This window comes from Sus scrofa, chromosome 6, assembly GCF_054392235.1.
Source record: "Sus scrofa isolate SSC_HxYL_T2T_F1_AM1 chromosome 6, Sscrofa_HxYL_maternal_Yorkshire_Landrace_v2.0, whole genome shotgun sequence".
NCBI classification, from domain to species: domain Eukaryota; kingdom Metazoa; phylum Chordata; class Mammalia; order Artiodactyla; family Suidae; genus Sus; species Sus scrofa.
In genome coordinates this window covers 94,445,531-94,458,527 of record NC_139388.1, presented here as the reverse complement: position 1 = coordinate 94,458,527, position 12,997 = coordinate 94,445,531, and the positions used below count along the sequence as shown (strand labels likewise).

The window sequence follows — 12,997 nt, the reverse complement described above, 5'->3', positions numbered from 1 at the left end:
CCCAGCACTCCCCCTCCCCCTCCTCCCTTCTAGTTGATGCCACTCCTCCCCAGGCTTCTATCTCCCTCCTCTGATGCCCTCTCTGCCCTCCTCCAGTCCTCCTCATGCTTGTGCATTCAGGTAGCACCTGTTCCCAGACCTAGTGCTGTGATCCAGCCTTAACCATGAACTCCAAGTTGGCATGTCCAGTTCCCACTAGCTCGCACTGCTTGAATGCTGAACACGCAGGGTCTTCCAGACTGAGGCCATCGCCCTTCCACCACCTGCTCCTCTTCCTCCTCTCCCCCTGCCCCCCACCGGGTCACGAAAGACCTCAGTGCCCTTCAGGTCAGGACCCTCCCCATCATCCCTCCATTCCTCCTTTGCATCTGTTGCCTCTCACCCCTGTCCACTCTGCTTCCTGAGGTCTTGTGCCCATCCTACTCTCTGCCAGTCCCCATCCCTTCTGTCCCAGGGCACAGCCACTGTCCTCCTACCTGTTCTCTCTCCTCTCCCTCCAGTTCATCCTCCTCACAGTCACCAACATCGTGCTAATCTAAAGTCAGACCCACTCGGGAGTTCCCGTCGTGGCTCACTGGTTAACAAACCCACTAGGTGGTGTAGGTCGCAAACGTGGCTCGGATCCCGCGTTGCAGTGGCTCTGGCGCAGGCTGGCAGCTACAGCTCCTATTCGACCCCTAGCCCGGGAAGCTCCATATGCTGCAGGAGCGGCCCAAGAAATGGCAAAAAGACAAAAAAATAAAATAAAATAAAAAATAAAGAAATAAAATAAAATCTGGCCCACTCGGGAGTGGCACAGCAGAAATGAATCCGACTAGGAACCATGAGGTTGTGGATTCGATCCCTGACCTCGCTCAGTGGGTTAAGGATCCGGTGTTGCTGTGGCTGTGGCATAGGCCGGCGGCTACAGCTCCGATTAGGCCCCTAGCCTGAGAATCTCCATATGCGGACCTAAAAAGACAAAAGACAAAAAAATTAAAAAATAAAATCTGACCCGCTCTGGATAGGATGGTGTCTCAGTGCCTCCAGTCCGGCCCCAGCCTCTATTTCCAGCCCCTTTTCCAGACGTTTCCTGTGAGGGTGTCCAGCCATGCTGCACAGCTCACTGACGCCTGGAATCCACAGTGTCTTGTCCCTTCACACAGGCCCATCCCCTGCCTGGGGTTTGGGGGGGGCTCGCCTTTTACTGGGCTCACTCCTATGCATCCTTTTAAGACTCAAATCAAATGCTCACTCCTTAGCAAAGCTTCCCTCCCCTCCCCTCTTCCTACCACAAGCTGCCTTCCCTCCTGCCCCCCAGCGCAGTCTCATCTACAGTCGTTCCAGCATTTGTCACTCTGCTCTGTGGCTGTATCCCCCTTGCATCCACCTAGCCCCGGATCCTGGCCCATTAGGAAACACCCAACAAATACACAAATACTTGTTGACTGAATGAATGACCTAGCCATAAATCTCCCTTTCAAATTAGGACAACCATAAAGTAGCTTCGTTCTCCCGGACTGGACCTGTGGGCCAGGGCATGTCCCATTCACCCGGGTTCCTTCCGCGTGTGTTTGTCGGTCATGCTTGGACTTCTGCCCACCCATAGACATTTGCAAATGGAAAGCGATCACGCGGAACCCCGTCATGCAGCTGGGCCCCTTCCGCCCTCTCACCATCATCACCCCAACCTCCTGATCTCCTGGCAGGTGTATTCTTCACTTTTCACACCTTCCACCTGGAGAGTGGCCACGACTACCTCCTCATCACGGAGAACGGCAGCTTCACACAGCCCCTGCGGCAGCTGACTGGCTCGCGGCTGCCGGCCCCCATCAGTGCCGGGCTCTACGGCAACTTCACGGCCCAGGTCCGCTTCATTTCCGACTTCTCCATGTCCTACGAAGGCTTCAACATCACCTTCTCAGGTAAAGCCCGTGAGGGTCCCTCGGCGGGGAGGGATGACCCTCTGTCCTTCCCCTGGCTTCTGGTCTTCCCAGCAGGTGGCTGTCAATCCCCTCCCCAGCCTCTGGGGAAGGTGGGGACCTCGCTGCTGCAACAGACAATAGTTGGGTTAGACACAAGGACAAACTTGGAAGGAATTAGCAAGTGTGTTGGGGAATCTCCTTTGGTGAAGGTGTTTAGGGTTCACTCTGGATATGACCGACCCAACTGATTGGATTAGAGGACCTCAAGGAAGTCCCTTCCTCCCCTAGTAGTTCCAGATTCTTCTTCTGATTCCACTTCCACTACTTCACAAACCATGGAAATAAAAAAAAGAAGAAGAAGAAGAAAGAAAGAAAAAGAAGGGAGGTTGAAATGAACATACTGGAGTGTCATGGTCTCATCTGGGGCTGCTTCACCCATGCTAATTTAGTAGCCATGGATGCTTCTCTCTGCTGTTAGAAATCCGGGAAAGAAAGCTCCTTAATTTGCATTCAGGGAGGAAAGAGGACACTTCGCTCCTCTAGCACCAGGTCCTCCTGCTGCCCTTACCCCACGGCCCCCAGAGCACCACCTCCCAGCCAGGAAGAGGCAGAAGAGGGACCCCAGGATGGGCTAGCACTGTCTGATCTCTGGGAAATAGGACATGGCCCCTCTCAGCCCACACTGTCCCTCCAGTGATGCCCCCTGCCATGTGCCTGGCTGAAGGGACATGTCCAGCCAGTCATGCTCATCCTGTCTGAGAGAGACCCTCCCTCTCCCCACCACACCGAGCCCCAGGGTACTGCGTCGAGATGCCCTTGAGGGTGAGGGGATATGTCTTCTGCCTCAAGTGCCAGCATAACCGAGAAACAGCTTCTTCCATTGAAGCAGGTGGATTCTTTCTTCCCCTGCAAATTGCCCTAGGCTGGGTCCTACTTTCTGACCTTCTAGAACCAGGCTGATTGAATTGCTCTGGCTCAGTGCCTAAGGAGAGAGAGGCAGGAGCGTCTGCAAGCCCGAGGCTGGGGTTAATGTGGAGATGAAGGGGCAGAGGGGTGAAGGGGCAGAAGAACGACGGGTCAGCCTCATAAACACTCCCAGGGGTTGTGTCTCCAGAAACGCGGTGCCCTCTCCCGCTGCTCGCGGTCCTGAGGTGCTCGGAGCACCCGGAGCACAGCAGGCCGGTTCTCACCTGCCTTTCCTGTCAGGCTCTCTCCTCACCTGTCGTGGATTGGTGTGTATCCTGTACCTCTGTCTGTCTTCACCTCTGCCCCCTTCTCCCCCTGGTGTCTGTGTCTGAGTGTTCACATCCTCTGACCCTGACCCCAGCTCTCCTGATCCCTTTGCAGAATATGACTTGGAGCCCTGTGAGGAGCCCGAGGTCCCAGCCTACAGCATCCGCAAGGGCTTGCAGTTTGGTGTAGGGGACACCCTGACCTTCTCCTGCTTCCCCGGGTACCGGCTGGAGGGCACGGCCCGCATCACGTGCCTGGGGGGCAGACGGCGCCTGTGGAGTTCGCCTCTGCCAAGGTGTGTTGGTAGGTGGTCACGTGCTTTCATTTTGCTTCACTAATGGGGTTGGCCAAACTTTAGTCAATTGCTATGAGGTCGTGGAACACACATGGGCCAAGAGGCCAACGGAACTGGGTTTGAGGACTGTCTTAGCACAGGGTTACCTGCAGGGGGACCGTAGGTAGGTGGCCTGACCTCCTTCTGCGCCAGCCCCCTTATCTGTACAGGAGGAATGGCAATGCCTGCTTCATGGGCTGTTCTGTAGCCCAAACAGACCTTTACAAAATCTTATCCTCACCCAGATAAAACTGATTTCCATAACTGTCACCTACTCCCCCACCCCCCACCCCTTAACACATGTTCCCATGGCTTTCAGCTGCCTCTGGCAGAGAGAAATCTAGGTGGGGTGTGGGTGAACCTGTAGGAAGAAGGTATGACTTTTGCCCATCGAGTGTCCCCATCTGGGGGAGTAGAGGGCTGATTTTGCTAATCTGTTGAGTGTGCTAGCTTTTGAGCATCTCCAGAAAGACTTCATGCATTCCACCAGGGAGCAGAGAGGGAAGCAAGAGTTGGGTTTGTTTATAAAGCATCCCCTGGAGGTCAGACAGGCTTCTAGGTGCTGGGAAGACCCAGGTGAGCAACACCGAGAAAGTCTCTCCACTCCTGGTCTCACATTCTGGTCGGAGGACATAGACTGTGACCACGTGGCTGTGTAGTGTATCGGGCAGTGTTGAGGGTTATAGAAAAAGATTAAGTCAGCTTAGGAAATGCTGGAGGTTTTCATATAATTCTTTTATAAAAAGTAGTCAGGAGGAGTTCCCTGGTGGCTTGGCAGGTTAAGGGTCCGGCATCGTCATGGCTATGGCTCTGGTTACTTCAGGGGTATGGGTTCACTTCCTGGCCTGGGAACTTCCACATGCCAAAAATTTTTTAAAAAAGGAAAGAAAAAGAAAAAGTCAGGAAAGGCTTCTCTGATGAGCTGACATTTTAGTAGAGATCAGAAGGAATTCAAGGAGCTAATTCATGGCAGAAGAGGGAGCAGAGCGCCGAGACCCCGGGTCACAAGGATGCTCAGTGTTTGAAGAACAGCTTGGAGGCCAGTCTGGAGCGAGTGATGGGGAGAACAGTAGATGATGAGGTTGAGAGGTAGCTGATGGAGTTGGGACCAGGAACCCTGTGACCCAAGACCCTGCCTGCCTTCTGCTCAGAGCACCAGGCAAGGCTGTTCAGAGCGCCAGGCCTGGAAAGTGGAGAGAAGTAGGGTGATAACCAGGGAGCAGGGACAATTGCTGGCTGTCCCTCAGTTATAAGGTTCATGGCTCTGCTTGCTCGATACTCACATCGCAGGGCGAGATGGACAACAGGCTGGATGAGGGAGGACTTACCCCACACACACACACACAATTGCCCGCGAGGAACTCATGCTTATAGTGAAATAGTACGTAAAATGCCAGTATACCAAGCAGATAGAAGCAGCACCACACTGTCTATAACAGGGGCCCGCATCTTGAAAGCCTGTGAGGTCAGCCTTGCCCGAGACAACTCTATGGAGCCCAAGGTCAGGTCTCCGCCCTGCCACTTAACAGCTGGTGGATCTTGGGCGGGCCACCAAATCCCAGCAGCCCCCGCTTCCTCGTTTATATAACAGAGATAACAACATCCAATTCATAGGCTTTATTCCAGATTAGACGACATAATTTACATAGACCAATGGGATGCCATGTAATTATCGTCATTTTGCCAGTAACCTTTTGTCCTTATTTATTGATGACCAAGAAACTTTTACAATCCCAGAGGGAAAACATTAAGACAAAGAGATGCAGAATTCTATTAGTGACCAACTGGCTAATCCCGAAGTTTATCCTTTCTCCTGGAATCATCCCCCAGAGCCTCTGCCCACCCTGACCTGAGCACACACTCAGACACACACCTAACTCCCGCTGTGGAGGTTCAGTTTCTGTCTGGCTGCTAGCAGCCCTCTCTGGGAAGATGGCCTCAGCTAAGTAGTTCTGGGGGAAACTGCTTCCTGAGTGGGATAATCCAGGACCACAGATGCACACACCCCCATAAGCTCTCGCCTCATCGATCTCATTACATATACTCATGCTTTAACTTATTCTTCCAGTTACTGTTTGTTCATGGCACCTCACAATATTTTCATCATTGCAGTTGTCTTCTGTTGTGTCTGTTATTAATAACGCATGGTAATTATAATCACCTCTCATTACCACCAGCCCTGCAATAGAGCCTCAGGCTGGAGGTACCACGAGAATGCCCCCTCCCTCCACCCACCCCCCTCGCCGCGAGGTGCTCCCAGTTGCACTGGAGGTGTAAACTGGATGACCTAGCCCACTCATTGTAACCAGGAACATTCCCGGCTGAGGAGGAGATGAAGGGCCCTGGACTCTGATTCATGGGTGACAGGGTGACACAGCCCCTGACCTCAGGGTCCCCTGAACTGGGTAGAAGAGACAGCCTTGACCCCAGAGGAGCCCATTCTGCAGCAGGAGACATGGCCCTGTCTTTGGGAGCCTCAGATTGATGGAGCAGACCTAACTCTGTCTCGGGAGCCCCAGCGTGATGGACAAGACCCAACCCCTGCCCTTAACGAGACCGCTTCTGATGCAGATGACAGAGGCTGCAGATGTCTGAATCAGCGCAGCAGTTCCGGTGCACACAACTGTGTGTTCCTCTGGAACATTTATTTGTTTCCATGCATGCTTGTGTTTGGCTTTTCAGTGCATCTGCTCACCGCCCCTGTTACTTTGGAAACTCTCCCGGAAGCAAGCACCGTGTTCCTGTCCCTCCTATACGCTCCCTGGTCCCCTGGGAAAAGGCCTTGGCAGGGGGTCAGGACTGGCTTTTGGCCAAGGACCAGTCCCATCTGAAGCTGTCAGCCCCCTTTCTCTCCCCATAAAGGGATTGGGCATGTGGGAAAGAGAAGTGGCTCATGCTGGGACAGAGATGGCCCTATGGCTGTTGTGCAGCAAGCCAGGGGCAGGAAGGGTGCAAAAATGTGCCAAAACCCGTGTTTAAGGAAAATCAACTTTTAGGAATGAGGCAGAGAGCAAGAGGCATCAGGAACAGGGAGGGCGCTGTGACTGGCAGGCAGCTGACACATGCTTCCCGAGAAGATCCTCGTGGCTTTCTGCCAGACCCCGAGCCCGGCAGTTAGGGCTCCAAATGAAAGCACATAAGCTGCATAGCATCACTGGGATCGAAGAGGAAAGAAAAGAATAACACTTGATGAGGGCCTGCAGCATGCTAACCACCTCCTCTCTGTTCACTTATTTTATCATAAGATATTGCATGTTTATTTTCTCTGGTTTTATTTGGATGCTGTGATTATCCAGATGAAGGCAGATGAAGAGACCGAGGTTCAGAAAGGGGACATAACTTGTCTGTCTGAGTCCTAGGTCCGTGCTCACCCCCACCACCCCACATGCCTTTTCCTAGATGAGAGGGGAGGCTGTGTGACCCCAGGGATGATGGAGCCACTTCAGAGGGCTGCTCACATGATGTGACTGGGTGATACAGGTCTAGAGGTGCACGACACCCGGCACCCCCTCCCCAAATGCCCACCTTAACCGGAAGGCACCCAGAAAATCCACACACCCTTTAAAACCTATCTCTCTAGGGTATCAGCCACCACCAGGCTGCCTGTCCACTGCCTCCCTTTAGTTTTACACCCCAGCCCAGCACCGTCATTCTGCACAACCAGAGACCATGCAAGCAGGCTGAGCTCAAAGTACTGCCAAGTGAGATTTCTCCTCCAGGACAAATGATGGCTGTCTTGTCCAGTTTGAGCTGCTCTAAGAAAATACCATAAAGTGGGCGGCTTCCACCACAAACATTTATTTCTCACAGTTCTAGAGACTGGCACATGGAACATCAAGGTGCCAGCAGATTCCGTGTCTGGTGAAGGCCTCTGCCTGGGTTGCAGATGGCAGCCTCCTTGCTGGATCATCATACAGCAGGCAGACGGGGGGCTCTGGTCAGTTCCTCTGCTGATAAGAGCATGAGTCCTGTTGTGAGGGGCCTACCCTCGTTACCGCATCTAGACCTAATTACCTCCCAAAGGCCCCAGCTCCCAATAGCATCGTACTGGGGATCAGGGCTTCAACGTATGAATTTGTTATGGGGACACGACAAAGTCCATCGTAAAGGCGTATGTGATGGCTTAGGAAACTGAAGCTGGTTCTGCACTGAACAAAGCCCAGGAAGTAGGCTTGTTGAAAAAGTAGGACTGGTTGGTGGGACCCGGTCACTGTCTTCAAAAGCCTAATGCTCAGCCTTGGGGACAAGAAAACACACAAAGGTACAGCTAAGCCCATGAGAGGCTCAGCCCTGAATATTCCTGTATCTCGTGCTCCCTCTACACTGCTGGGGCCTAGACACTCCAGGCTTAGGGCAATTAGAGGTGAACATGTGGCCCACTGGTCAGTAGCCCATTCATTGACCTCGGGGTCCTTCCAACCAGTGACTCTGCCTAGAATAGGGACACTGAGGAATGGGTTGGAAAAAGCAGACTTGCTACCACCAACTTCAAAGATTCAAGATGTGCTTCAGACTCCCCATGTGTCCAGACAAATCGCAGGCTTGCCGTCTTGATTTGCATTTACATCCTTCCAGAACCTAATTATTTTTAGAGCCATGCATCCTCTGAGGTCAGTGTCCTCCATACTCATTCATTCATTCATGTGGCAAATATTTACTTTACAGACAGTCTGGGCTAAGCCTTGGAAAGTCATGGATTCATTGACCCTTGCCTTTGAGTAGCTCACAGTTTGGGTAAGGGGTGCAGGCAAGTAAAAGGCTATCAGGGTGCCATCTGGTAGGTGTTCTGCCAGAGGGAAGCCTGGGAAGAGGCGTCACAATTATCCAAGGTTCTAGAGACCCAACTTCAATACATACCCTGCCCTGAGCTACCCCTCCCCTTTCATTGCTGACACCTGTCCCGAGTGGGTGGCTGTTGAAGATGTAGAGATATGGCTAAGCCCCTAAAGCATCCGGTGGAGGACAGGGACATGTTCACAGATAAGTCTGGTAAAATGTGACAACCGCTATAAATAAAGATACGAGAACAATGGGGAAAGGATGGCTAATTCTGGAGGAGGAGAAAGAGATTTTGAGAGGAAAGTGTGAATTCATTAGCCCTTGAATGAAGCAGGATTTCCATGGGTCTGTGCCAAAAATTTCTCCAGAGCCTCAGAGGCCCTCAACTGCAGGGCCAAGAGGGTTGAGTTTTCAACCCGCTCCTCATCTTGAATAGAGAGACTTGATCTAAATTGCTGAGTACCAGGGTCTTTATCTTTAAGACAAGGATGGTAATTGCGCCTACCTTATGGGATCGGTTACTGTGACTAATGGCTGAAATGATCTCTGTGAAGCTTGGGAGATGCTAGCAATTATTATTCAATCTTGTCCCCTCCTCCTTTCTATCCCCTGATACTGAAAGGCTTCATCCCTCCTCACTTGGTTGCCTTCACCCTCCCCGACACCCTCCTGGGTCATTTCTGTTGCTATGATACTCTATGAATGGGGGCGGGGGGATGGCTGCTTCCTAACACTGTGACATAAAGGGTGCCGGTGGGTTTGTTCCTATTTCTACAGACAAGAGACAGACAAACTGAACGAGAATAATAAAGAAACCTAGCAGAACTGTAGCTGGGCAAGTGTTTAAAACAACTTTGATCAGCAGTCCTAGGGACAGGCAGACAGATGGACAGTTAAGCAGGCACTTTGGCAAGTAGAGAGGCAAGCAACTTGTCATCTTTGTAAGGCTCTCCAGCAGCGCTGGGAGCTGTTTGCTGGGTGTAGCCAGCGGGCGCTAATCCATTATTGTTGTGATTCTCTTTCCAGCCGAGTGTGGGAATTCGGTCACGGGCACTCAGGGCACTTTGCTGTCCCCCAACTTTCCTGTGAACTACAATAACAACCACGAATGTATCTACTCCATCCAGACCCAGCCGGGAAAGGGGATTCAGCTCAAAGCCAGGGCATTTGAACTCTCTGAAGGAGACGTCCTCAAGGTAATGCTGGTAGATTTCATAGGGGGTGTATGTAACAGTAGGCAGGAGTTCCCGTCGTGGCTCAGGGGTTAATGAAGAACCTGACTTAGTATCCATGAGAATACAGGTTCGATCCCTGGCCTTGCTTGATGGGTTGAGGATCCGGTGTTGCCGTGAGCTCTGGTGTCCATTGTAGATGCGGCTTGGATTCCACATTGCTGTGGCTGTGGCATAGGCTGGCAGCTACAGCTCCGATTGGACCCCTGGCCTGGGAACCTCCATATGCCTAGAGTGTGGCCCTAAAAAGACAAAAAACAAACAAAAAACCCATTAGGCAGAAGTGTGGTTACCACACTCAGGTCCATGTGAATGACCCAACTTTCTTCTTCCCTCTTGAGTCTCAAGATACTGTCCTCACTCACCTGGGACATGTAGGAACCTGAGAAAGAAGGGTGTGTGAGTATATTCCGAAGAATGTGGCTTTAGGGTTTGCTTAGGGGCTGACTGCTCTCAAATACATATGTGATTGAGTAGAGGGACCACGCGATAAATCATCATAATGAATTCAGTTGGAGTGGCCCGTGGATCAGGTTTTCCACTGACCGTCAATCCAGATAATGAAGAGCTCACAGAATCTGTGCATGTGTGCATTTGTGTAGATAGGTACGGCTATAAATACATTTGTACATGTGTGTGCCTCTGTGTCTACGTATGTCTTTGGTTTGGGGGATCTGCATCTGTGCATACTTGTCTCGGTGCATTTTGTGTGTGTGCATTTGCAAATGTTTTGAGTTTATGTTTCAGCAAACTAGTGAGCTGTTCCAGCAGCCTCAGTATGCCAAGGTGATGACCTACAGGTGGCAGTGGGGTTAAAGAAAGCAAATTCAAGACCTACGTAAGAGAAAGAAGTGAAAGGACTTGGTCTAAAGAAAGGGTTATAGAGAGGGAGTTGTTAAGACATTGAACATACATATGACTTGTGCGTGTGTGTGTGTGTGTGTGTGTGTGTGTGTGTAATTATACATGTACCTCCAATAACGTGGTATATGTGTATATGTATAATCAAAAAGTTGATGCTGGAGAATTTATCAAAGCACTGCCTTATTAAAATGGATTATAAGGAAAATCACACACGAAGTAGATCCACCTTCCTCCTAGTCCAAGAAACATTTTTAGCTTATTCTAATATAGTTTTATTCCCTGGAGCCAAAGAAGTTGAGACGTGAGATACAACCAAAGGTCACTACTCTGGAAAATCCAAAGAGAGACCATTAAATCCATCCCTTAGGACTCTCTCTAGATAGGATGATCATACCATACTATGCGTTTTAATGCAGACAGAATGTTCTTGACCCACCCTCTGGGCCATGTGTTCCGTGTGTATGTGTGTGTGTGTGTGTGTGTGTCTGTGTTTGGAAGGCTTTTCTCACTCTTATTATCTTTGAACTCTAATTATCCTTGAACTCAAGAGGATGTACCATGAGATGACCAGTTGGACCCAGATATGCCTGAAATAAACCAGAGTATGGCAGAGGGACCGGGACCCTCTCATTGGCTTCTTAAGCTCTACTTTCAACTTCTGAGCTCCCCCTACACAGAAAAACATCTCCCAATAAGTGAGTGATTGACGGGACTTCATACTTTCCAAGACCATGTCTTGAGGCAGCCCCCTTGACCTCAGTTCTCTCCATCCATTTGTCCATCATCAAAAGCAGAACCTCAGAGGACACAGCCAGGGACAGCAAGGCCAGCAAGCTGTAGTGCCGCAGGTGCGATTGAGGAAAGCTGGATGATGCAGAGACCTTCTCAGAGGAAGGCTGTTGTTAACCCTGCAGAACAAGGCATTTTGGAGGCTTTCCTTGTAATTCTCAGGTTCTGAGAGGAGTGTGAGCAGCCGTTCTGGGCGTGTGGCCTGATGGGACCAGCCAAGGGGGCTCCTTGGTTGTAGGAGGTCACATGGAGCATGGCCAGCACCTGAGCATCTTCTCCAGGGCAGTATGGCTCCAAGTAGCACCTAAGGCATAGTCAGCAGGTGCGCCCACCCCACTGCCCTGGCGAGGTTCTGCCTCAGGATCAGGCGAGCAGCTTAATAGGCCAAAAAGAGACTTTTGGAGGCATGCAGGGCAAGAAGGGAGGGACACATGGCATTGTCCCAGATCAGAGGTCAAGGGTGGGGGCTCGTGCAGGGCCCAGGACATCAGGTGGTCCTGCAGGGCTGTGGGGAGAGGGGGTACTTTCCTGTGTGTCTTAGACAGATTTTCCCAGACCTCAGGCTTTGTCTCTGCAGCCACCTGCCCAGCTTGCCTGCCACCCTGCCTGTGCACACTGGGCTCGACTTTCTTGCCAAAGAGCCTCTTTGTCCTGTTCCGAGGCCTCTGTGCATCCTTCTCAGAAGGTTGGGCTGTGGCTCTGACCTGGCAGAAAGGCCATCCACACGATTCTATAACCATCAGAGCTTCCATAGAAGGGGGCCTGGGGCGGGGAGGGCAAGGCCCCCAGGGAGATCATGTGGTTTCCTGCAGCCCCTCCCTGTCCTAACTCCCCCCTCAGGACCCTTTCCCTCCCCAGGGAGAACCTGGGACACGAGCTGTTTTGGAACTGAAAGAAATGTACAGAGTTCCCATTGTGGCACAGTGGTTAATGAATCCGACTAGGAACAATGAAGTTGCGTGTTCGATCCCTGGCCTTGCTCAGTGGGTTAAGGATCCGGTGTTGCCGTGAGCTATGGTGTAGGTCGCAGACGAGGCTCGGATCCTGCGTTGCTGTGGCTATAACCTCCATGTGCCATGGGTGTGGCCCTAAAAAGACAAAAAAAAAAAAAAAAAAAAAGAGAGAGAGAGACCCTCACCTCCTCCACACGTGCCTCTAACCAGGCCTCCAAACCTTCCAGTCTTGTATTTCTGACCAAGAAATGACTATTCGACTATTTTCTTGCATTTGCAATCCCTGATCAAGGTAACTGAAACAATACCTGGAAATTTCTTTAATAACTGAACATTTCTTAGCACCCCCCCCACCGCCGCCCCTGCACACACTCCAGCTTATCTCCCAGCACCACCTGATTTCTTTTGGCCCCTACCAAAGTTACAACCTCTGATGTCAGCAAGACAGAAGGGCCTCTAGATACAATCCTGTGGAAAGACAGCTCCCAGCTCCAGATGGCACGCGAAACACATGTATGTAACTCCATCCTCCACGGTTCCCGCTGAAGTGACTAAAGGGACATCAAAACAGGGAGATGTGAGTCTCCGCACTGGACCGAGGCAAATGTGCCTTTCCTATACAACTTAAAGGAATTTGTGCCAAGTGGAATACCCTCCAAAGGGGTCCAAGATTGAGAAAGGGCCTCATCAAATAGAAATTCACATAAATGAAGGGAAATCCTGCCTGTGGATTAAGTGCTTAGAAAGCTCAAGGGAAAAGGCATCTAAGGCACACTAGCTCAGAGCAGCAGAGTCTGGCACCAAGGACACACCAGGGGACCATCGGCAGGGACAGATATCAGCCACACTAGCTCCTCTGAAAGTGTATTGGGAGACCACACAGAGCCACAGTTCCCTCGCGACATGACA

At 51.3% G+C, this 12,997-nt stretch overlaps 1 protein-coding gene across 14 annotated transcripts in view; it reads left to right on the top strand.

The window, feature by feature from the left end:
- Window positions 1-12,997, top strand: part of CSMD2 (CUB and Sushi multiple domains 2) — a 646,878-nt gene that overhangs the window by 433,294 nt on the left and 200,587 nt on the right. For all 14 annotated transcript variants that reach the window (XM_084963760.1, XM_084963751.1, XM_084963750.1 and 11 more), the window contains 3 exons: window positions 1,689-1,904; window positions 3,252-3,440; window positions 9,277-9,446. In XM_084963760.1, coding sequence (XP_084819886.1) covers window positions 1,689-1,904; window positions 3,252-3,440; window positions 9,277-9,446 — 575 coding nt within the window. The remainder of the gene's footprint in view (window positions 1-1,688; window positions 1,905-3,251; window positions 3,441-9,276; window positions 9,447-12,997) is intronic.